The sequence below is a fragment of the Macrotis lagotis genome, chromosome 5, assembly GCF_037893015.1.
Source record: "Macrotis lagotis isolate mMagLag1 chromosome 5, bilby.v1.9.chrom.fasta, whole genome shotgun sequence".
NCBI classification, from domain to species: Eukaryota; Metazoa; Chordata; class Mammalia; order Peramelemorphia; family Peramelidae; genus Macrotis; species Macrotis lagotis.
The window spans coordinates 112,846,891-112,873,955 of record NC_133662.1 but is presented as its reverse complement, the minus strand read 5'-3'; the positions used below and the strand labels follow the sequence as shown (position 1 = coordinate 112,873,955).

Here is a 27,065-nt window from a genome sequence, read left to right as displayed (position 1 = left end):
TCTTTTGTTAATCTGGGCAGTAGACATTTTTGTAAATATTCACTCATTTCACTTAGATTATAAGTTTTACTGGCACTTAATTGAACAAAATAACTCCTAACAATTGCTTTAATTTCATCTTAAGTGAAGATAAGATTCATCTTTTTCACTTCTGATACTAGTGATTTTCTTCTTTTAAAAAAATTAAATTAATATTTTATCTAGTTTACTAAATTTTTTCCATAACTCCCAGTTTTGTTTATTAGTTCAATTATTTTACTTTCAAATTTATTAGTCTCTCCTTTGATTTTTCAAGATTTCCATTCTGGTATTTAATTGGGGATTTTTAATTTATTCTTTCGCTAATTTTTAAAGTTGCATGCTCAATTCACTGATATGCTCTTTTTCTTTTATTGATACATGCCAGCCTCCTCCCCATGACACAGATTCTCTTTATAAAGAATATCACACCCTGACCTTTTTTGGCTCTGCCACTCTAGAATTTTATTTGAAGTGTTATTTTTAAAGTTGTTTGGAGGGGAACATTAGAAGAATTCAGCTGATCTATCATTTATCTGTCACTCTTTGCAATGATCAGTGTGTACTTCCTCTAATAATACTTCTTAACTTCTAAATATGGAACATCTAATCCGCAGTAGGGTTAAAAACCAAGCTTATTAGAACCAACTGTAACTAAGAAGCTCTCGTGGGGCTCTGTTGGCCTTTCCTGCAATTAAGGTATTCAGAGCTAATGGTATCACTTTTGCTTACTTTCTAGTTCTCAGGGGTATTCTGGATAGTTGGCTTTGTCTACCAAGTCACCATCCTAAGCACCAGATTAATGAAGTGACACTATAAATGCAGTATTAGTAGCATGATAAAACACAAAGAAAGGGTTTGAAAAAGAAAGTTACCTGTATATCATAGCTGGCATTTTATTATTAAAGTGCTTTATTGATTGTTCTAGTTAAATTTAAAGAAAGTAGTCCTATTCAAGAAATTCTTTCTGATCCTTGCCTCAAAAGAAAAAACCTGGTTGTCATGCACACTGCAAGTCAGATAAGAATGGAGGAATTTGAAAGCTGAGCTTGGTCGGGGGGGGGGGGGGGGGGGGGGGGGGTGATCTTGCCTTGAAAGCAGCTTTCAGCTTTACTCCTGTTCTCCATCCAAACATATCCCATTAGAATACTCCACATGTCATACAATGAAACAAAGCTGATTTTAGTTGTAAATAAAAAAGGTAAAACCCCTATGCTGTTATTTTTAGAGGTGTTTTGCTAGTTTAAAAAAGTCCAACATATATAATTCAAAATATCTCATTACTCTCTAATATAGAAAAGAACTCTACAGATACTGAAACATTCTATAGTTAAAGGAAACAACACAATTCACAGACAGGTTAAAGACTGCAAGAAAAGGACAAGTACTGCAAAAAAAAAAAAAAAAGACCATGTACGTGATAGCTCCACTTTCCCCCATTCGTGCTGAGTTCTGGACATTCTTTTTACAAATCATTCATTACACAGAGATTAAGCACTGACTGTTTTATCTCTTCTTTAAACATGGAATGTAATTTCTAGCAATAAATTCTTTATACCCTATATACTTACTATATCTTTCTTTTTGAAATCTATTTTTTTTTACAAAATCAAGTTCAGAATGTAAAAAAGATCTAACTTCCTTAAAAAAGAAAAAAAAAGAAATGCTTTGGAAACATGGTAACAGCCAGCAGGAAGGTTAATGGTTAATCTTGAGCACAGGCTGTAAATTAAGATTTTTGTCTATTGGTCTGGCTCAAAGCTCAGAAAGCTGGGGTTAAGGAGAATTAGAAAGAGATTATTTAGGAATTTTTGCCCGAGAGTTATGATTTTTCTTCTTTCCTTTTTCAAAAGGAGAAAAAGAAGTAATATCAGAACACATGGGACTTTGCACTTGAGAAAGTAGTTTGTGTAGGAGTGAAGTACCAACTAATATAGAGAAAAGATTAAAAAATGGGAAAGAATATTGCCTCAGTGGATTTCTTGCAGTAAATTACTCTGGAATTATAATGTGGTAGGATCAGACTTATAACTCTCTCTTTTTTTGCCCTCCAAAAAAAAAAACCCTAAAAAAAAGTTCATGTTCAATTGTGGAAAGAATGCTGAATTTGGAATCATGAACCCATCTCTGTTGCTGTGTGACCACAAATATGTTTCACAGTGTTAGGCCTCGGTTTCCTCATCTATAAAATTAGGAGGTTAGCTGAAATAACCTCTGGTATTCTTTCTACCTCTAAATCTATTATGTGGCAGCTAGGTAGCCCAATGGCTAGAGAACTGGCCTTGGAGTCAGGAGGAGGGAAATTTGAATTCAGTCTCAAACTCTTGACATTTACTAGCTGTGTGATCTTGGGCAAGTCACTTTAACCCTGACTGCCCCACATCCAGGACAATCTCAACCTGATCCATATCTGGCCACTGGATGGCTTTGGAGGAAAAAGTGAGGCTAGTGACTAAGCACAGCATCTCCTCATTCAATCTAATTCATGTGCTTGTCATGGCACCTCCCTAATGTCATGATCTTCTTCAAGAATGAAGGAGAGAGGGGTGGCTAGGTGGCGTAGTGGATAGAGCACTGGCCTTGGAGTCAGGAGTACCTCGGTTCAAATCCAGTCTCAGACACTTAATAATTACCTAGCTGTGTGGCCTTGGGCAAGCTACTTAACCCCATTTGCCTTGCAAAAACCTAAAAAAAAAAAAAAAAAAAAAAAAAAAAAAAAAAAAAAAAGAATGAAGGAGAGAGGGGCGGCTAGGTGATGCAGTGGGATAGAGGGGTGGCTAGGTGGCACAGTGGATAGAGCACTGGCCCTGGAGTCAGGAATACCTGAGTTCAAATCTGACCTCAGACACGTAATAAATTACCTAGCTGTGTGGCCTTGGGCAAGCCACTTAACCCCACTGCCTTGCAAAAAAAACCTAAAAAAAAAGAAGAAGAATAAAGGAGAACCTTTTGATCAAGATGGTGGAGAGAAAACAGTAGTTCTTTTAAGCGCTCCTGAGTTTCCCTGAAAACCAGTGGTGGGATTCAGTCAGTTCACACTAGTTCAGCAAATCCAATAACCTAATTTTATATTTTAAGTTCAGTGAACTAGTTGCTAAAATGACACTTGTAATCAGGATCCTCTCTCAGGTGGGTGCCTGGGCAGCTGCCCAATTTAGAAATCACAAATTTATATTCCCTTTTCTTTTTTAACATTCATCTGCACAACAGTATTTTCTAGGTGCCCATAGTAATGTTCATTCAATCCAAAAAGTGAAAAAGAATTGATAGAACTTTGCTTATAATATTTATCCATTTCTTAAAACTCATTATACCTTTGATGAAATATTACATTTTAATTCCCTTGTTTTTGTTACTTAAATAAATAAATATATAATATAAAGAGAAAAAGTGCCAAACAACCAGAGGGTGACAAGTTGTCACTTGTTTCCACTAGTGTTATGCCCAAAATTTCCTGAGATATTATGAATACACTGATGTTCCCTGAAAGGTGAAACCAATAGGAAACCGGGGCACAATGAATCAAAGGAAATAGATTTCAAGGGTTATCTTATCAGATTTGCTATATCAGAAGTCATGAAGTTAAAAAAAAAAAAGATGGAATGAGTTTTGGTTCTACAAATGTTCCACATTGGTTGCTGTGATCACCTGGCTGCTTTTGTTCCATAAGGATACATTTGCTTACTGTGACTAATATAGCGTAATCTAGTTTTGTGTGCCTCTTTTATTGTTCTTATTTAAGTAGTAAATGCACGAAATATTAAACTACCTTTCAGTATATCTTTTTGTATACCTAAAATGGTCATTAGGGAAGAGAACCAGTTGGTAATTTATTTGAATCCCACCACTGCTCAGAACCAACATTAATCAAGTCTCTCAACATATTTTGCAGTGGCAGAACACACCAAGATCAAAGTGAAACATTTTCTCAGAGGTCTGTTGTGGGAGGCAGCATGGGTGTCCCCTGAGCAGAGATCAGAGAGCCAGCACACAGACAACAGGGTGAAGCAGAGAACTAATCAGGGATCTAAAGTAATAGTAGACAACATAAAATACTTTCCTAGATTCAGAAATTATATGAAAACAACTAGAAAACACAAATGTAATCAGATCTAAATAACTGGGCAAATGTCAATTGCTCATGGGTAGGTTGAGTTAATATAATAAAAATAACAATTCTACCTAGATCAAATTATGTAATCAGTGCCATACCAATCAAACTTCCAAAAATTACTTTATTGAGCTAGGAATTAGTAATTATATGGAGGAACAAAAGGTTAGGAATATCAAGGCAATTAATGAAAAAAATTGCAAAGGAGAGTGGTCTAGCCATAATAGATCTAAAATTATATTATAAAGCATCAGTCAATCAAAACTGTTTTGTATTGACTAAAAAATAGAGTGGTAGGGGCGGATAGGTGGCATAGTGGATAAAGCACCGGCCTTGGAGTCAGGAGTACTTGGGTTCAAATAAGGTCTCAGACACTTAATAATTACCTAGCTGTGTGGCCTTGGGCAAGCCACTCAACCCCATTTGCCTTGCAAAAAAAAAAAAAAAAAACTAAACTAAAAAAACAAAACAAAAACAAAAACAAAAAATAGAGTGGTAGAGTAGAAGAGACTAAGTACAAAAGAAATGGCAGTAAATGACTATAGAAATCTGCTGTTTGATAAACCAAAGATTCTAGTTTCTGGGATAAAAAAGCTCATACTTTGATTTTAAAAAAACTGGTGGGAAAACTGGAATATATTATGGTAGAAGCTAATCACAGACCAACATTTCAATCACAGACCAACATTTCAAACCCTATACTAAGAAAAGGTAGAAATTGGTAATAGATTTAGACATAAAAGGTGATAGCAGAACCCAATTAGGAGAACAAAGAATAGTTTATCTGTCTTATCTATGGAAAGAGGAGCAGTTTATGATCAAAGAAAAGATGAGAGAACATTATAAAAGACAAAATGGATAATTGTGATTACATTAAATTGAACAATTTTTACACTTAAAAAAACCAATGCATCCAAGATTAAAAGAAATGTATTATATTGGAAACAACTTTTACAACTAGTGTTTCTGATAAAATATACATTTCTAAAAAAGAGAACTGAATCAAATTTATAAGAAAACAAGTCAGTCTCCAATTGATAAATGGTCAAAGGATATGGAAAGGCAATTCTCAGATGAAAAAATTAAAGTTATCTATAGTAATATGACAAATCTTGCTAAATCATTATCGATTAGGGAAATGCAAAATAAAATAACTTTGAGATTTCATCTCACATCTATCAAATTGACCAATATGACCAAAACAGAAAATGATCAATGTTGGAGAGAATGTGGGAAAACTGAGACATTAATGCATAATTGGTGGACTGTGAATTGATTCACTCTTTCTGGAGGGCAATTTGGAATTATGCCCAAAGGGTAATAAAACTGTGGCATATGAATGTGATGGAACACTATTGTTCTATAAGCAATCATGAGGGATGGGATTTCAGAAAAGTCTGAAAGGACTTATGTGAACTGCTCATGAAAACAGCAGAACCAGAAGAATATTATACATACCAACAACAACATTGGGTGATGATCAACTATGATGGACTTGTTCAATTCAACAGTACAATAATCAAAGACAATTCTAAAAGACTTGTGATGGAAAATACCATCCATATTCAGAGGGGAAACTTTGGAGTTTAATCAATAAATCAAAGTTTGCTATCTTCAATTTTTAAAAGTTGTTTTATATAGTTATTTTTTTTCTCTCTAATGTTTTTTCCTTCCATTTGGATTTGATCCTTCTTTCCCAACAAGATTAATATGAATCTATATTTAGTATAATTACACATGTTAAACAATTTCTTAGACTAAAAAGGAAATAACGAAGTTAATTTTATTCTCTAGGATCTTACCAAAAACCCATAGATGGATGGATGGCATCCTTAAAAATACCAATCCTAGTACAAAATTTTGGAGGTATTTTATACAGAGAGGGCAAAGAATAATAGAAACTGAGTTAAGTAACCAGTGAGATTTCACATAGATCACATGATTTTATTATATGATCCTCTCATATCTTATAGTATTTGCTTAAAATTCCTATTGACAAGAATTCCACTTAAGCTAGAGAATACATGTTTACAAATAACAATAGGCTTGCTCTCTTCTAATCCAAGATGTCTCTTATTTTGAGGTTTGTTGATCCAGTAAAGCAATTTAATGATGCTATCATTGAGTTTTCAAGGCAATGCTGACACAGATCAAGTCAACATTTGGGTCGCAGGAGACAGGCCTTACATAACCAATTGACATTTTTACATGCTGAAATTTTATAACTATTAGTTAAAGGATAAAAAAACTAGATTTTGGATCAGAAACATATAGATCAGAAATATTACTTCCAAATGAAATAATATTAGATTAGACAACATGCAGCACCCATATTTCTGTCAGGGGGAAGGGGGAGGGAAGGGAGGGAGAGAGAAAAATGTAAAACTCAAAACCCTACCAAAAAGTGATTGGTGAAAACTACTGTTGCATGTTGTTAGAAAACATATAAATAAAAATTTTTTTAAAAAAAAGAATGAATAGGGGGCAGCTAGGTGGTGTAGTAGATAAAGCACCGGCCCTGGAGTCAGATATGGAAGAGACCTCAGACGTCATTTAGTCCAAATTCTATGTTATAGTTTTAGTGACTGAGTTCAGATAGGTTACTTACCAAAACTGTGAAGCTAATTATAGGCAAAACATGACTAAAAGACAGATCTCCCAGCGAAATAGTTATTGTTAATGGTTGAAAATTAATCAGAAAAATACCAGATGGCAGTTTTGTTTGTTTTACTTGTATGTTATTTTATTTTTAATAATTGCAACTGAGACTTTAAATTTTTTTAATGAGTCATTGGATGGTAAGGCATGATTGAGAAGTGTGAATTTATATAATTAACTGATCAAAATTATATGTATACATATACATATAATATATATTACATAATAATATACACAAATATTTTTATTAAAACATATCTCCAAATAAATGCAATGTTGTCCTTCAATTTATTTCCTTGCAGAATATATATATATATATATATATATATATATATATGCCAAAGATACTACTATGATTTGATACATTTTTTGCACTTGCCTTCAGATACTGAAACATCCCCTTGTAACTACCTTCAGGGATAGAAAGTGTTCTCTCTTTGAATACAGATTTGATTTTTTAGAAATACTCAAAAAAAAAAAATTGAAGCCACTCTGATTATCAAGCTGGCTAATAAGATTTTTAAAATCTAATTTATAATTTGTTTAAAAACAGGTTGTAAAAATATTATGTTTTCTTGTGTTGTTTATAAAGTGGCTCTAACTAATGCCAAAGAAGTGATTGAAAAAATGTTTTAAGCAGTGGTAGTATTTTTTTAAATTTTATTTAAGGCAATGAGATTAAGAGTGACTTGTCCACGGTCACATAGCTAAGCAATTATTAGGAATCTGAAATTGGATTTGAACTAGGTGCATCACCTAGCTGCCCCAGAAGTAGTATTTTTGAAATAATTATATAAGCCTCCTGAGGTGATGATTCTGAACAGTATTCTTTTGATTTAATTAATTATTGATGTGGCTAATACAATCACATATTATATTAGCATGAAATTTTGAGCTAAACTAAAGAAAATATCAGCTTCAACCTTTTCAATTTGCAGATGAGGAAACTGAGAAAGAGAAAAATTAAGTGACTTACCTATGGTTGCACTACTAGTTAGTGACAGAGCTGATGTATCTCATGAGCTACAATCCAGGGTTCAATCATCCAGGCTAAGGGAACCCAGATATTTGAATTCTAAGGTTCCAAACATGTGCATCACTTTCTACCTAATGGCAACTATCCAAATTACTGGCATTATAACAAGGAGAAAACAGGTCTAGGAAAATGTAGAGTCTCTGAAATGTCAAATTTCATTCTAAGAAACTAATAGGTTGTTGCCTATTTCCACAATGTTGATTGAAATGATAAAAAATAAGCTAAATTCTTCTATTACTATTTATATAGTCTACTGTCATAATGGGTCCTTTACTGGTTCAACAATAGCAACAGACATTTATATAGTAATTTATCAATAATATCAACATTTATATAGCAATTTAAATTGGAATAATGCAATTCCAAATGCATTGATATATTATCTCATTTCCCATTCATAGTAAAAGTGATTCCATATAGACCACAACATCCTAAAACAAAAGGAATAATTTATTATTATGTATGAAATCAGCACATATATTTTAATTTTTTTTTTAAAAAGTAAGATTGTCTTTCCAATACTGAAAATACCTTCCTTCAGTAGGACAGCTAGAAAAGCATATTGCTTAATTCTGGGAGTGAAAGTATTCTTAAGATATTCCTCCAGAAAAAATAGGAGGCAGTAGAAAAATTTATTTCCCTTGGAAGGAATTCTATTGACACCTGGAGTTTTAGAAATATCATTTCTAATACTTAATGGTGAAAAGTAAGAAAAGAAAATTTAGTTATTTTAAGGGATTATATTGAAGCAGACAATTATTAGTTAATAAGATTTTATATTTATTTATTTAACATTCTCAGACTCAGTGGCTGAGTAAGTAGGGCATAATTCTTTAATCAAAGTTTAATCAAACTTACTTTCTCACTTGAGGCCTGAGTTTCTTTATCTTAAGATGATAAGCTTGGACTAGATAACTTTAAGGGTCTCTTCTAGCTTTAACATTCTGTGATTCTGTAATTCTAGGATTTGTATTTAATAGCCAACTTTCCCTTCTAGTAATACTGTTTTAATGAGGTGAAAACTTTTAACTTTAGGTTTCCATAGGGGGCAGCTAGGTGGCACAGTGGATAAAGCACCAGGCCCTGGAGTCAGGAGTACCTGGGTTCAAATACGGTCTCAGATACTTAATAATTACCTAGCTGTGTGGCCTTGGGCAAGCTACTTAACCCCATTTGCCTTACAAAAACCTAAAAAAAAAATAGAGAAGAACAAAGTGGAAGAAATAAGTGATTGCTTTCTTTGATCATTCATTTTTGATTTGGTTTCAAGATTAAATAAATCACCGAATCAAATTAGGAGCTAATATATCTCAGCTAGAATTCATTATAGTAAAAGATGTGCATACAGTTTACCAAATCACCAAGTACAATATCATTTTTAAACTGTGTGAAAGTCTTCTAAAATGAGCATAAACATAACAGAGGGTTAAATAAACTAATGCTTGACTTTTTTGGAAGGATTCACCTTGAATTCACCTAGATAGGATTCACCTTGAAATATGAAAGGAAAGTTGCAAGTTTTATTGTTACTGTTTTCTGGTTGTTTTAATAGGTGATTTTTGTTTTTTAAATAATTAGGTTTTATAAGTAGCTCTAGGGGGCAGCTAGGTGGGGTAATGGATAAAGCACCAGTCCAGGAGTCAGGAGTACCTGGGTTCAAATCCAGTCTCAGACACTTAATAATTACCTAGCTGTGTGGCCTTGGGCAAGCCACTTAACCCCGTTTGCCTGCAAAAAAAAAAAAAAAAAAAAACAACTAAAATAAAAGGTATAAGTAGCGCTATTATTTCATCTATTCAGTAACCCTAATAGCTAAATTCCACTTGGTTTGAATAAGCACTAAATGGTTTTCAAGTAAAACAAAAATGGCTCAATTCCCTCTTGGACTGTTTTCTATCTCTAAACAAGTAAAAGAACATAATAAAGTAGTGCTGACAGAACAACAGGGAAGTGTTTTAAGGAAGTATTTAACAACTGTCTTCTGACTTGTAGGAAAAGCCAGGAACCTACCAGGATAAGGAACTATGAAAAAAATGAGTTATTACCAGATGATACTCTTCCTCAATTTTCTTCCAGATTTATGTTCACCAACTCAGAGCTAAAAGGGACCTCAGAGGCCATCTAGTCCAGCCCCCTTATTTTTCAACTAAGAAAACTTAGGTCTAAAAAGTTTTCCTCAAGACCTAAAAAGGCTTCCTCAAGATCACATAATGACAGAGCAGGGACTTCTGAAATCCAGAGTTTTGAATCCAAATCCCACCACAGCCTTCCAAACATGATAAATGTGTGTGTGTGTGTGTATGTATGTATGTAAAGATCAAATATGTAGAATTTTTTTGCAAATTCTAAAGAAGTTTCATTATTATTTTTTTATTTTAGGTTTTTGCAAGGCAATGGGGTTAAGTGGCTTGCCCAAAGTCACATGGCTAGGTAATTATTAAGTGTCTGAGGCCGGATTTGAACTCAGGTACTCCTGACTCCAGGACTGGTGTTCTATCCACTGTGCCACCTAGCCACCCCTTGTTTCATTATTATTACTATTATATCATCATTATTATTCCAACATTACAATTATTTTGTTCTACTATCTTGATTTTTCATTTGGCCTTCTAGCTAGCAAGATCCTAAAGAAAAGGGATTCACTGACCAATGGTAATAAAAATGGTAGAATGAATGGTTGAATAGGCAAATGAAGTTTTTGGAATACTGATTCAAAAATTAGTCTGATTGCTCTGTCTGAAATCATTCAATTTCCAAATTTGAAAAACTGAGGGACAAACCCCAAAAATGAATAGATTCCAATAAAGGTACTATATTACATGAGGCCTAAACTCAAAAGAGCTAACCTCTAAAAACAAAACAAAATAAAAACCCTAGAATATGGTTATTATTATTATTATCATTATTATTATTATTACTATGAAATGTCAAAAACACTTCCCATGAAAAAGTCAGTCTTTATGTTCTATAGCAGCTGTCATGCTCATTAAAGTAGAATATAGATGATGTCTATTACAGGTTAACCTATTGTTAAGAACATTTATTCAAACATGACTTTAGTTGTGATTCTCAAATATGGTCCCAGTACCCCTAGAAGTTGAGTCCCTAAGACTCTCTCAAACATTTCAAAAATTATTTTAATAATAACATTGTTACCATTTTCCTATTAAATGAAAAAATCCTTTTCTACTTTCACATGCATATAAGGTCAGATTTTCTTTATATACTTCAACCAAAATATCTCAAGATATTGAAGGCAAAAGCAGATGAGAATCCAGCTGCCATCTATTAAGCCAAACAATAAAGAGATTTACAAAAATATGTAATACAATGCCACTATTCTGATTTTTGTTCTGAAACTAGTTTTTAATTAAAATATATTATTCATATTAATGTAACTGGGTTTGTATTTGTTAATATTATTATTAACTTAAAACAAATATTTTTAAAGTAATTGGTTTGAGTTTGTCATAATAAATATAAGATTCATATACAAAGCTCTTTGGAGATATCAGCTATATTTAAGAGTATATAGGGTTCAGCAATAAGAGAAGAAAAAGAAATTGAAGAAATCAGAATTGGGAAGGAAGAAACAAAACTTTCATTCTTTGCAGATGACATGAGGGTATACCTAGAGAATCCTAAAATATCATCTTAAAAACTACTAGAAACCATTAGCAACTTTAGCAGAATCACAGGACATAAAATAAATCCTCATAAACCCTCAGCATATCTATATATTAATAGCAAGATATGGCAACAAGAGCTAGAAAGAGAAATTCCACTCAAAAGTAACTTCAGATAATATAAAATACTTAGGAATCTACCTGCCAAGGCCAATCAGAAACTCTATTGAAAACAACTATAAAACACTTTTCACACAAATAAAATCAGATTTAAATAACTGGGTAAATATCAACTGCTCATGGATAGGCCAAGCTAATATAATAAAAATGACAATTCTACCTAAATTAATCTACTTATTTAATGCCTTACCAAACTTCCAAAAAATTACTTTAATGGGCTAGAAAAAAAACTGTAACTAAATTCATATGGAAAAACAAAAAGTCAAGAATATCCAGGGATTTAATGAAAAAAAGTACAAAAGAAGGTGGCTTAGCCTTACCAGATCTAAAATTATATTATAAAGCATCAGTTATCAAAACTGCCTGGTATTGGCTAAAAAATAAAGTGGTGGATCAGTGGCATAGATTAGGTACAAAAGAGATAGTAAGAAATGATTATAGTAATCTTCTGTTTGATAAATTCAAAGTGTCCAGCTTCTGGGATAAGAACACTCTCTTTGATAAAAACTGTTAGGAAAATTGGAAGTTAACTTGGTAGAAACTTGGATTAGACCAACATCTCACACCCTATACCAAGGTAAGATCAAAATGGGTACAGGATTTAGACATGACAATATTATAAGCAAACTAGGAGATCAAGGAATAGTTTACTTGTCAGATCTATGGAAAGGGAAGCAGTTTGTGACCAAGAAAGAGATAGAGAACATCATTAAAAACAAACCAGATAAAATTTTGATTACATTAAATTAAAAAGCCTTTGCACAAACAAAACCACTGTAACCAAGATTAAAAAAAATAGTAAAATTGGGAAACAATTTTTACTACCAGTATTTCTGACAAAGGACTCATTTCTAAAATATATACAAAACTGAGTTAAATTTAAAAAAAAATTCCCCAATTGACAAATGGTCAAAGGCAATTTTTAGATGAGGAAATCAAAGCTACCTATAGTCATGAAAAATTACTCTAAATCATTACTGATTAGAGAAATGCAAATTAAAGCAATCCATAGTCATGCAAAAAATTGTTTTAAATCACTACTTATTAAAGAAATGCAAATTAAAGCAGCTCTAAGGTTACCATCTCACACCTATCAGATTAGCCAATATGACCAGAAAGGACAATGTTCAATGTTGGAGGGGATATGGGAAATCTGGGACACTAATACATTGTTGGTGGAACTGCAAACTCATCCAACCTTTCTGGAGAGCAATTTGGAATTATACCCAAAAGGCAATAAAATTTGCATACCCTTTGATTCAGAAATACCACTACAGGGTCTATACCCTGAAGTGATCATGAAAAAGGGGTAAAACATCATTTGTACAAAAGTATCATAGCATCCCTTTTTGGGGTAGCAAAGAATTGGAAATCGAGCGAATGTCCATCAAATGGGGAATGTCTGAACAAATTGTGGTATATGTATGTTATGGAATACTATTGTTCTATTAGAAACCAAGAGGGAAGGGATTTCAGAGAAACCTGGAAAGACATGCATGAAAGTACATTGAGCAAGATAAGCAGAACCAGAAGAACACTGTACACCCTAACAGCAACATGGGGGTGATGATCAACCTTAATGAACTTGCTCATTCCATCAATGCAATAATCAGGGACAATTTTAGAGCACCTGTGATGGAGAATACCATCTGTACCCAGAGAAAGAACTGTGGAGTTTAAACAAAGACCAAAGTCTACTACCTTCAATTTTTTAAAAAAGTGTGTTATATACTTACTACATAATTTTGCTATCTCTAATATTTTATTTTCTCCTCAAGGATATGATTTCTCTCCCACCACATTCAATTTTGACCAATGTATAGCATGGAAACAATGTAAAGTTTATCAGACTGTCTTCTGTGGGGGGATGGGGGGAGGGAAGGGAGGTGGAGGAAAAATTGTAAAATGCAAAACTTTAAAACTTACAGAAGGTAAGAAAGGTAGAAATTAGGTAAAAACTACTATTGTATATAACTGGAAAACAAATAAAATATTAATTTTTAAAAAAGAGTGTATAAGGGTCTCGAGTTCTTCACACATCAATGCTTAATTCTGTTTTCCCAGAAAACTAAAGTAGTTCATTAATTGATTAAAATCAAGATAGAGTTACTTATATTCAAAATTAAACTCCTATTTCTCAAAAATATTAAGCCAGTTTTGAAAAATAACATTTTACTTGGAAAAAGTACTGGCTTAGGAGTCACAGAACACAGATTCAAATCTCAACTTTGCTGCTTTGTATCAAATAGGATTGGACAAGATAATTAAAAAAAAAATCCAGCTATAAGCTTATGATCTAGTTATAATCTAAATAATATTAATCATTTCCTATATTTTGAGTCTTTTTATAATTGTGAATGAATCTTCATGATCCCATTTGGAGTTTTCTTGGCAAAGAAACCAGAATAGTTTGCCAGTTCATTTTACAGATGATGAAACTGAGGCAAACAGGTGGGTCATACAACTTATAAGTGTCTGAGGCTGGGTAGGAACTCAAGAGGAGTCATTGATTTCAGGCCAAGAACTCCACTGTAACACCTATCAGTCCTTTTCATATATATATATATATATATATATATATATATATATATATATATATATATATATATATACATAAATTTAATTACTATCTTTGATTCTATAAAAATTAAAGCTGAAAAAATACAATGCTATTTATATGATTAATTCCCCCGCACATTATTACTTTTGTACTTGTGGGGTTTTTTGCCTAATTTTATTGATATCATTTTATATCATTTTTATTTCCTAATATATCCCTTTCTTCTCCTCTAAACAGTAAGTCATCCCTCATAACAAAGAATAATAAAGGAAAAAATGCAGTTAAACAAATCTAACTAGAATAGCTATCAAATCTTCCCATGTATTCCATACCTGTAGTCTCCTACCTTCTACCAGCTGTAACATGATGACTTTTTGGACTTGGGAGGGAAAAATACTTGTTTCAATGCCACCTCAGAAACTCTGTGATCCTGGACAAAGCAGTTAATCTCTCTCATCTTCAGTTTCCCTGTTGGTACAGACAGTATACTAGGCACCAACTTCACATGGGATTATTGTGAGGATCAAATGAGATTTATTTATATCTAAAAATGATGGTCCTTCAAAAAAATTTTAATGAAAATATTTTTTATAAACTTTGGATCTATGTCTAAATTTCTTAAAGTCTGAAGTTATTTTTCACAGATTCTATTTTAATAATATAATTAATAATTATTCAATACTGCTCAAGTTATAAATTTGTATTCATTTCAGAATCAGTATTTGCCTTTTAAAAGGCACTGCTGATTACTATTACTACAAATGTCTGGAAATAGTAGACCAGAAAAAATTCCCAACAGTGAAAGTGTAAAAACAGCTCTGTAATATTGGTCTTCTAGAGTCAAATCATCCATTTAATTTAAAAACAAAATTAGGAAAAAATCTGTATTAGAAAATCTGTGTAGGTAAGAGTAAGGTAATAGGATTAATTATTGTTAAGATGGTGTACAGCCCATATTCTTAACATTTAATAATTACTGAAGTAATAATCAGCACAGTAATAATGATAATTCGAATATGTTAAAGTCCAAACACACACACACACAGAACATATATACATTTTCTTATTCCATACTAAGTTATAAATCTTTTGATTAATTTATATAGTAATAATTAGAGTAATCCATTGCCAAATCATAAAACTTTTCCCCATTTCATTTTAAAAAATTGTTTCTAAATAGCAACTTAACAATAGTTACAACTTCACTTCTCATTAAGAATGCACAATATTTCTCATTAGGAACCTATACTTAGTAAGAATCTTACAATGAATTATATAAAAAATATAGTCATCAAGATAATCACACCTCATTACTGACTAAAAAACATTCCTGTTAAAACACAATAAAGTTACCCTAAATTTATATTTCCTTGGAAAACTACCTAGCAATAAACCTGAAAATGAGGTTCCCAATAAATCCAGTGAAGAAATAGAGTAAAACTGTTGCAATAATTGCTGATATCTCTCAAGAAACAAGCAGTACCAAAAATCTATCAAAATGAAATAGTTAAAAAGCTAACACTTTTAGTTGACCAGAGTTACATTAAGAGAGAAAGTAACTTTACAATATCTGCTTCTGGCTCCCACAAATTTAAGTTTCAGCAGTGATGAAATTCAGCCTGTTTTACATCAGGTTCTCATTGTCCTCACAAATATGACGTTCAGTTAATACTCATTTTAATAAGCTTTATTCATTAATATTATTAGTGATATAAAAATATAAAAATTCTCCTCCAAGAGTTTAATTTCCTAAGAATATTTTTAGTGTCTACTTTGCATCTGATGCTTTGCTTTATTTCACCAGGCAATAAGATTCTCCTCCCATGATAAACACATCACTGGGTTGCTAACTCAAAGCTTAATCAATCTTAACTACCTCTCTCATCTTCTTCTCCCACCCCCCCCCCCCCCCCCCCCCCCCCCCGCCACCCCCAGAGTTTGGAGGTAAGAAAACTACCCTTATTTCTAGAGACCCTACTTCTACTCCTCCCTCCCAATGTTTTACTTTATGGAGCATAGAAAATGAATTTTGAGTTCACTCCACTTAGCATCTGCTAATTTATCTTGATGCAGGGAAAAGATGAAGAGAATTGTGAATATAGAAATTGGAGGAGATGTAAATTGACTACCATGGAAAAGATATAGAGAATTATGATTGTAACAAAACAAAATTTGTAAACTTAAAGGCTACTAATCTTGTCAAATTGGGTGGAGACTCCCCCCCTTTTTTTTAGGTTTTTGCAAGGCAAATAGGGTTAAGTGGCTTGCCCAAGGTCACACAGCTAGGTAATCATTAAGTGTCTGAGACCGGATTTGAACCCAGGTACTCCTGACTCCAGGGCCGGTGCTTTATCCACTTAGCCACTTAGCTGCCCAGATTCCCCATTTTTAATGTAAAATTAGCATCCTGATCTCCTTAGGCTTCACCTTCTACCTAATCCCAGGACCTGCAAGGGAAAGGGAGTTCACCTTTTGCCCTCTGGATGAGAGGCAAAAACATAAAAACCTGGGTTGGACTTTAGTGGTGACAGACTCTCTCTCTGTCTGTGTCTCTCTCTCTGTGTCTCTCTCTGTGTCTTTCTCTCTGTCTTGTGTCTCTGTCTCTCTGTCTCTCTGTCTCTCTCTCTCTCTCCCCCTAGCCCTTCCTATGTGTTGTAACTTCTTTTAATAAATTTTTGTTTTATTTCCACCCTATTCTTCATTGGCAGATCCAAACTCAAGTAGCCAGTGGCTACAGTCTTGTTTCAACTTTGTGAAACAAGATGGTTCCAGGTCAAGTTCCTGCTACTAATCCCTCCCAACCCTTCCTATCTTCTTTTGTGTGCTGTCTAGCCCACAATCCTTGTGTACAAGGAATGCCTTTCTTTTTTTTTTTAATTGTATTCTTTTCACTTAGCACAGTACCAGTCACTTAATAAATATTTATTGGATTAGATAGTTTCCCTTAACTTGAAGAAATAGCCACTTGAAAGCAATATCAAGGTTCATTTGCAATGAATCTTCTTGATTTTGCTTCATGAGTTCAAATGAAAAGATGGCAAATTTAAGTAGGCTACAATATATTTTAAACTGAAGATCACAAAAGAAGTAGTAAAAAAAAAAAAGGTATAATCCAAGAAATGTATGATCAAAAAAGGAGGTGTATTTTCAGGAGATAGTAATGACAAGAGATTAAAGAAAAATAATGATCTCATGTACTTTCCTAGTGACATTGAACCACCCACAAAAAAAAAATAACATCTAGCATACTGGGTAGAACCTCTTTGGAAGGATATGAACAAGGATTAAACAGAATAAGGAGGCAAAATAAGGTACCAGTAGAAGAAATAACTATCTGATGAAATATCAGATGTGTGGAAGCATCAAGATGTTAAACTGAAGTTCTAGATTTGCAGACATAGCCATTTGTGCAGGTTTATGAACCTGGTAAAGAAATGGAAAGTAACTAATATTGTTTGGCTACATTTTACCTAAATTCTTCTAAACTAAATTTTTATTCAAATAAAACTCCTATATAATATAAAGTTAACAGTTTTTACAAATTAACAGTTAAAGTGAATGAAACATTAAACTACCAATACATCAATATCTCAAGACTCCTAAGTGTGAACAGTTTACTTCCTTCTCACTTCCAAGAAAATAAATAGAAACAACTTCAATTTACCTAAATTGTTACTATTTATTTTATCTGATATTAGCAAATTGTTTTACAGCCACTATCTCATTTTAGACTCATAGCTCTCCTGTGAGGGAAATGTTATTATTGTTTTTCCTTATTTTACAAAGAAGGAAACTAAAAGAGGTTAAGTTTCTTGCCCAGAGTCAAACAGTTAATAAATGTAAGGTAGAATTTCATACCCAGGTCTTCCTGACTATAAGCCTACAGCATCATTTACTTGACCTTGCTGCCTCCATGGAAATTAGTATAGAGCAGATCTTGGGATAAATTTATCCATTTCTTTTTTATAAAATTTTAGTTTTCTGGCATGCCTTTTACATACTGCTGAATCAGGAGCCTGACTGACAGTAAGAACTATAACCCATACTGTGGTAAGGAAAATCATATTCAAGCAGAAAAGGAGTAGAAGGGAAAGAGCAGGAATATTTCACAATGGCCAGATTGACAGAGACACCCTTGCACTAATATTCATTCACATTCATAAGCCATGAAGTAAAAAGTCAGACATGTGAGAAAGTAGAGAATAGATATAGGACTAACTTGTACCCATACTGCCCCATCCTTTTTGAAAAATAATCCTAGTTATTTTTGCTCTTAACCCTAATTGCAGACAAAAATAGATGTTATAATGAGAGATACTCCCACAGTCAGGACAATAGGATCATATTTAGAAATGGCATCTGGGGGCGGCTAGGTTGCTCAGTGGATAGAGCACTGGCCTTGGAGTCAGGAGTACCTGGGTTCAAATCTGACCTCAGACACCTAATAATAATTACCTAGCTGTGTGGCTTTGGGCAAGCCACTTAACCCCATTTGCCTTGCAAAAACCTAAAAAAAAAGAAAAAAAAGAAATGGCATCTAGTCTAACTCCTTCTCTTTTCTGTTAAGGAAACCAAGACTAAGAAAAATGATTTGTTCTTCTGGAGAGAAATTTGGAACTGAGTCCAAAGGGCAACAAAAATGTGCATACCCTTTGATCCAGCAATACCACTACTGGGTCTACACCCTGAAGAGATGATGAAAAAGGGTAAAAACATCACCTGTACAAAAATATTCACAGCAGCCCTGTTTATGGTGGCTGAACCAGAAAAACACTGTACACCCTAACAGCAACATGGGGGTGATAATCAACCTTGATGGACTTGCTCATTCCATCAGTGCAACAATAATTTTGGGCTGTCTGCAATGGAGAATACCATCTGTATCCAGATAAAGAGCTGTGGAGTTTGAACAAAGTTCAAGGACCATTCCCTTTAATTTAGAAAAAAAAAGAGAGATATCTTATTGTCTGATCTTATTATCTCTAAGACTTTTTTGTTTCTTCCTTAAGGATATGATTTCTCTCTCATCACGCTCAATTTGGATCAATTTACAACATGGAAACAAAGTAAAAACTGACAGATTGCTTTCTGTGGAGGGGGAGGGGAGGGAAGTAAGATCGGGGGAAATTGTAAAACTCAAAAACTCAAATAAAATCTTTAATAAAAAAGAAAAGAAGGAAAAAAATGACCTGTTCAAAGTCACAATGGCAATAAATGGCAAAACTGGAATTTGAACCTAAAGATTTCAACTTCAAATGCAGTGCTTTTTTCTATCAAAACATACTGAAAGAACACTTGGAATTGAATTTATTCAAAACTGCTGCTGTCTTTAGAGACAATAAGGAAGTATCCCCAGGAAAACTTTCCATTCTAGTTAAGGAGGGTGGAGTAGGGTTTGCAGAGGTCAATTGGGAAGTGACACTTCATACTTGTCCTAAATTCAAGAAGAAATAGTAAAAATATATTGTTTCCAGAGGAAAAAATGATGGATCGGTCATTGCCACCTGCTAATTGCTGTAGGAGATGCTCAAGACTTCAGAAAAAGGTCTGTGCTCTCAAAGTTTTAGTGACTATAAACTGAGACAACCAATATCCTGTTAATAGTTCTTATTGTGCCTGAGTGTGGAAGTGAGAAGAAATGGTACAAGGTGACAGCTATATTCAGGAATATTTTATGTTATATAGAGTAGTAAACACTTAGGCCATAGGTCAAATTTTCTATTGTTTCTATCAGAATCTGTTTCTCATTTTAAAATACAACTAAAATGATAGCTGTCTTCAAATATTCAAAGAGATGTCACTGAAAGAGGGTTAAAGCATTCTTTAAGGCCCTAGGAAGCAAAATTGGGACCAGTCAATTTAAGGAAATCTATTTTAAGAAGAATTTCTCTATCAGTAAGAGTAACTGAAAAAATGAACCGATTGCTTCAGTAAATTATGAACTTCTACATCACTATAGATCTTAAATGGAACAAGATGGCTATCATGGACAGTTTGATGAGCAGTTACATTGAAGAGGAAATTACTTGTTTGGCTTGGCCCCAGAAGGCAGAAACTAGGATTCAATAGACGGACTTTACAAAGAGGCAAATTAAGACTTGGTGTAAGAAAGGATTTCCTAATAATTAAGATCTCTAACAAAACGATACAATGGCTTCCTTCAAAGGCACTTAACTCATCCTCATGGGGGGGGGGGCGGATCTTTAAACAAAGGCTGATTAATCACTTATTAGGGAAATGGAAGAGGGAGTTGTTTAGATACTGGTTGGACTAAATGGACTCAGGGATGCTTTTCAAATTAGATTCTAAGATACTATGAACTCTGCTCCTGACCACTGAAATTGCAATCAATCCATCTACTAGCTTTGCCTTGTCAGCAGCTAAAATGTATATTCTTTAGTTACAAAATCAAGATCATGATATTTTTTCTATCAGGTCAAAGTTTCTCCTGAGTAGGCAACTTCCATCTGCCACAAAAGCAACACCCCTCAAGCTTATTATCAAGACTTGTTCTTTGAAAACATGACAATAAAATATGTATCACTGATTCCAAGAAATGAATCATTGTTTTATTGTTAATATGTTTCAGGAACTGCATATGTGTGGTGAATAAAGCAAAATAAAAGCATGATTATAAAAGTTTTCCCCTAATCCTTTAGAATAAAATTAAAAAGAGCTTATAGAGGAAAGCAGTTTTTGTTGAATTGAGACAGTGGTAGTGGGCTCTATAAAAGCCCTAGAAGTTAACCCTTTTAGCACAATTTATAGAAAATCTACTGGCCTCTGATGAGTTATCAATAAAAATTTAAGACTGTAGTATAAAAGTATTTATAAGAGATGTCAGATCCACCCCCAAAATCAACTCTACAAATCAGTTAAAACTGAGAGAACAATGAGTCCATCCCACACCTAATTTTATAGATGAGGGAACTGAATCCCCTCTAATAGGGGTAATGTGATTTAATAGGGGGTAATTTACCCAAGTCCTTTGATTCCAAACCCAGAGCTCTTTCTGACATACTTCATTGTCCTTTTTTAGCTCTCATGTAACTTAAGCAGATCTTTTTAATCTTTTTTTTTAATAGAACCTGTTGATCTATAAAATCTATTTTCTGCTCATGGACTTCTCAGCACAAGATATTAAAAAATTGAATAATAACAGAGATCTAATCCATAACCTCATCATATAGATGTAGAACAAATTAGCATAAGTGTACAGAGTGATATTTTTGAATCATATGTAGGATAAATATTAGAATATAGTTGGAGTATAGACTGGGCACAGAAATTCAATGCCTAGACTTGTTGAGGATGAGGTGAAGCAGTTATCTCCCTTCAGAAAAACTTCTGGAACAATACCACCAAGGATAGAGTTGCCAAGGCATACATTGGGTTGAAATAGAGCAGCAGTTAGGAAAAATAAGAAGGAGCTATTATGAGTATTATGAGAAAGAATGCCAACTTGTGGTGGTGGTAGGGGGGATTGGAACTATGTTTCTACAGTAGTTTGCTGGTGTTTTAAATGTGAAGCCTTATGTTCTACATAGCTACTTGTCCTTGAGGAAAGAAAGAAGTGTAAGGAAATGGCAGAGAAAAGACTGCAATTAAATCAGGACAAATTCCTCTTCCTAATTTAGATCTTAAAATATAATATATCATTAGAATATAGAATATATTTCTTTTTTTAAAAAGTAGGATTTAGGGGAGGCTATGTGGCACAGTTATATTCTTAGACAAAATTTTATTAAAGAACTATCAATTTATTATATTATCATGAGCTCATAAGATTTGGGGAATATAAAGTTTGCAAACTGAAGATACTTTTTATCTTAAAAAAAGATAATTTATGCTTCAATTTCTCCAGAAGCAGTATTTTTTTCCCAAAGAAGACAATAAAATTTATCAGCACACTAAAACTATATATTGTCACACATTATGGGATAATGTTGTCTCACTGTCCATGCCCAAATCCTACAAAAAGAAACAATCCCTTCATAATAATGGATATCTGGTACTTTTTAAAAATACATTTTATTTTTACCTAGCAGATACTTCCTAAGAATTATCTAGCCAGACAAATTGATTCACAAAGTATATTTTCTGAAAAGTAATTGATTTGCCAACTGACAGTGCTTAAAAAAGGGATGTTTCCTTCAGCCTAGACAATATGCAATAGCTTGCTAATTGGTTTCACTGACTAAAATCTCTCTGCTTCAGTCCATTCTACACTCATCTATCAAAGAATTCTTCCTAAAGCAAAAGTCTAATCATGTTGACTTTCTCCATAAACTCCAATGGTTCCCTATCACCTGTAGGATCAAGTATAAAACCCTCTATTTGGCGTTCAAAGTCCTTCATAACCTGACCCTTCTTTTACACCTTACATGCCCTGTCCAAACTACATAATTTCTGTAAGTAAATGACATTACAGGGCAGCTAGGTGATGCAATGGATAAAGCATCAGTCCTAAAGTCAGGAGTACCTGAGTTCAAATCCGGCCTCAGACACTTAACAATTACCTAGCTGTGTGGCCTTGGGCAAGCCACTAAACCCCATTGCTTTGCCAAAAAAAAAAAAAAAAAAAAAGTAAATGGCATTAGCCTCTTTGCTATTATTAACAGAAGACATCTCCATCTCCTAACTCTGGGTATGCCTTCAGTTCTCTCCTTTCTCTGTCTTCTGGCTTCCCTAGATTCCTTCAAGTACTAGTTTAAAATCGCACCATCTACAGGAAATTTGTCCCAATATTCTTTAAAACTAGTGCCTTTCCGGGGCAGCTGGTGGAGCAGTGGATAGAGCACTGGCCCTGGAGTCAGGAGGAACTGAGTTCAAATTTGACCTTAGACACTTGTGTGATCTTAGACAAGTCACTCAACCCCACTGCCTTGCAAAAACAAAAACAAAATAGAACAAAAAAATGAAATGTAAATGATAGTTATAATTAAAAACAAGTGCCTTTCCTTTGCTGACTACCTCTGATTTATTCTGTGTATCTTTTGTTTGTATAAAGTTGTTTCCCTCCATTAGATGATGAACTGAGAACAGGGACTGTCTTTTGCTTTACTTTGTATTCCCTGGCACTGAACCTGTAGCTAGTGCTTAATCAATGCCTATTGACTGAATGATATATGGACACTCCAATAAATCAATCCCTGATATTCTAAAATTAACCACTGTATTTGACCAGTATTTGTTTTTTGCACATTAATATTATTGACAGTATTGTAGTTACTGAGCATAGAATTTGTTATTTTGTATTTTTAAGGCTTAGATGCAGATTTCTTCATATATATTTCAAAGAAGCAGAAATAAAGTAATCTTATTCTCCATCTAAGAGGAGAGGATGGAAGTTCTCAGGTTTTATTCTGAAATTAAAGAAGATGTTGCTGTTGAGGCATCTTTTTTCCTGACCAGTTCTTCAAAGACGCTGTATTAGATCACTTGAAGCAATACCAAATTTAAGAGAATAGTTGAGATCAGGATATGGCAATTTGTTACATCTATGCCACAGGTCATGTGTTCTTTCATTTGATTCAGTTAAAAAATTCCTGAACAAGGTTAAGTCATTAATAAAACCATCATCTTGGTAAACAAAGTCAATGATATTGTAGTCTTGTTCCATACTCCAATATCCAGTTTATCCCATGGTTTACTTTATCTGGCAGGAAGATAGGTCATTAGCCCAAAAATGATTAGTGATGTATTTCCCAGTTCCTAGGATCATAGAATTTTAAAGCTGGAAGGGAATTTAGAGATGGTCTAATTTAACCCCAAAACAATTGAATGGTTATTTGGCCTTGAGCTCAGATATTTCTCATTAGAAGAGGTCATGGAGTATAACCAGGAAAGTGTTCCAAATCAACTTCAGATGAATATATTATTTGTTTCATCCACCAAGATTTTTCACCTATAAAGTATTAACAGAACATGGCAAAATAAGCCAAAGAACCACACTTACCAAGTGAACATAAGGCACAAAATATCCAAAAAGTGCAAGAGGAATTCCAAAAGCCCAGACTGAATAACTTGTAATCTTGAAGATGGAGAAATTAAAAATCTTTTTTGGAGGACTAAACTTTCTCCTGGAAAAAAGAAAGAATTTCTTCTCTCCTTTCTTCCCACTTTCTTTATATTTTTCCTGGTAGAGAAAGGGTTTGTAGGTAAAGCCAGCCAGAAAAAGAACAAACATGAAGATGCACAGGACTCTGAGTGTATCAAACAGGCCCAGTTTATCAATCAGTACCCTTAAAAGTAAAGGGAGTAATATTGTGAAAACGCTGCTGCCAGCAGTGACGATTCCATTTACCAGTCCCAGGCGTTTCTTGAAATAATGTCCCAAAATGACCAACGATGGCTGGTATGCAAATGAGCACCCACAGGCGAATATAATTCCATAAGTGAGATACAGAGGCTCGATGGAGCTGTATGAAAATGAAAGAAAAGGAAAATAATTTTCACTATTGATTATTGTAATGACTGAGATTGGCCCATTTTTAATTAAATTAAATTTAATTAATTTCCATTATATTGTTTCCTCAAAATTGTTGATGCTAAAATCAATGTATATTATCCATAAGTACTACTGAGGGGAGGGGAAGGGAAGAAAAAAAGAAAAGGAAAGAGAAAAGAAAAGGAAGTTTGGAAAGGAGAAGGAGAGAGAGAAAAGGAAGAAAAATCCACTATTCTTAGGTAGAATTTTTACACTAAAAACAATCTGAAGGTATATAAATGTCTTTTGTCATGGTTATAAAAGTTTAAGACTTAAGAGTGATTTCATGAACTCAGGAAGACTATAATAGTTCACTTGAAATCATGAGGGGTTTTGATAATTTGTAAATATAATAAAATGAAAAAATAGAATCAGGTTTAATAGAGTCAAGAATGATTTGGGTTTTTTTCAAATAAATTCAGTGAAACAATCAGATTAGATTTCATTTATTAAAACACACTGAGGGAAAAGATTTCAACATTGATGTTACTACTATATAAACAAATATCCACTATATTAAAATAGTCTGACAGAGAAATTTCATTGCATTTCCCTTTATTAATATACTTCCAGAACATTAGCAAACAGGACTTATTTTTCCTAACCTAAGCTCTATGGATCAAACTTTGCCCTACCTTTATGTTACTGTTGGTTGTGCAAATAATACAACAGTACTAAGATAAAATAGCTCTTGTTTATTAGCCCTGAATCCATAAAGATGGTTAAAGAATCATAAAGTATTTATAGTAATGGCAGACTGGCCCAAGTAAGCATTTATTTTATAAAAAAGTAAAATGCTTAAAATTTATTGAATTCTTTGAATAAAAAGAATAGATCAAGAATAAAAAGAAGCTAGTGAACAGCATTTATTTAGACTTTAAAAAAGTTCATTTTAAAAGCAACAAAAGCAGAGAATATGTTAGAAACCTTAGAGGCTGACGTTAATTATTCAATTCTACTCAATAAGCATTTACTGACACCTATTATATGTGAGGAATTGTTAGGTCAAGTTCCTAGCAAAATGGAAAGACTAAAGACAAGAATGTCAAAGTACTGGGCTGATCAATACTTCAGAAGGCTCTCCAAAAGCAACAAATACATGTGGCCAAGTCTTTTTACCATGTCCATTCTCAAGTACTTTCAAGTCCCTTCAAAACCTTGCTTCCACAAACTTTTCCTAATATAGCTTACCCTACAATAGTCATTCCTTTACTTTGTGCTATTTGTTCATACAACAAATATTTAGTGAGCAAACCATTCCTCCAGGAAACAAAAATAATTTTTTTTTTTGCTAGGCAATGGGGTTAAGTGGCTTGCCCAAGGCCACACAGCTAGGTGATTATTAAGTGTCTGAGACCGGATTTGAAAGCAAGTACCCTTGACTCCAGGGCCGGTGCTTTATCCACTATGCCACCTAGCCGCCCCAAAAAGAAATATTTTTTAAAAAGATATTGCTTGGTTTCAAGAAGTTAAAAATTTCATTAATGAAATAAAACTAAGACAACTACAAAATACTTTTATGGGAATACCCCATTAATTTAGCATTAGAGAATAAGCTATCCATCTCTGTGAATTCATCTGACTTGAGATTCTTAGATGCTGATTTTTTTCCAAGTCATTTTAGCTATACATGCTATATGTACTCACATGCCTGGTGAATTGCAATTAATCTGAGTTAAGGTCATCAAAAGGCAATAACTTTTAAAATGTTCTCCTAGCTTTCTTAAGCAAAAACATTGAATACAGTATATATTTTCTGAGTCACTACAAGTTATCATTATGAATATCAATTGTCAAGTGTCTCTACTTTTACTATTACTGTAACAGAGCTGTGCCTTTTGCTGTACTTCTCTAGCAGAACCCCCCCACTGTCTCTTATATCATAAAGCTTACTGAATCAAGATTCTTACATTAATAACCTTTCAATAAAACTCAAGGAGTTTTTAACAACTTTTCTTGACAAGGTTGGGAGGGGAAATAAGAAAAATACATCAAGATCTGTAGTTAGAATTCTAGATGGCTGCTATTGAAATCCAATAGTTAAGAGGCAGCTAGGTGGCGCAGTGGATAAAGCACCGGCCCTGGAGTCAGGAGTACCTGGGTTCAAATCCGGTCTCAGACACTTAATAATCACCTAGCTGTGTGGCCTTGGGCAAGCCACTTAACCCTGTTTGCCTTGCAAAAACCTAAAAAAAAAAAAAATCCAATAGTTAAATGACTTATAAAAATGAATTACTAAACTATAAAACTAAAATGCAATTATGTGTTTCCTAAATTAAGAAATTTAGAGGAAATTTTGTGTTTGGATTAGTACAGAAGCACACATAGTAAGGCTCAGTATATTCAGTATATACAGCACCAGGTCTGAAGTCAGAAAGATCCGAGTT

At 33.5% G+C, this 27,065-nt stretch overlaps 1 protein-coding gene across 2 annotated transcripts in view; it reads right to left on the bottom strand.

Moving 5' to 3' along the window:
* The window catches only part of SLC16A10 (solute carrier family 16 member 10), a 143,988-nt gene that overhangs the window by 34,953 nt on the left and 81,970 nt on the right, over window positions 1–27,065 (bottom strand). For both annotated transcript variants that reach the window (XM_074187372.1, XM_074187373.1), the window contains exon 3: window positions 24,148–24,610. In XM_074187372.1, the coding sequence (XP_074043473.1) occupies window positions 24,148–24,610 (463 nt within the window). The remainder of the gene's footprint in view (window positions 1–24,147; window positions 24,611–27,065) is intronic.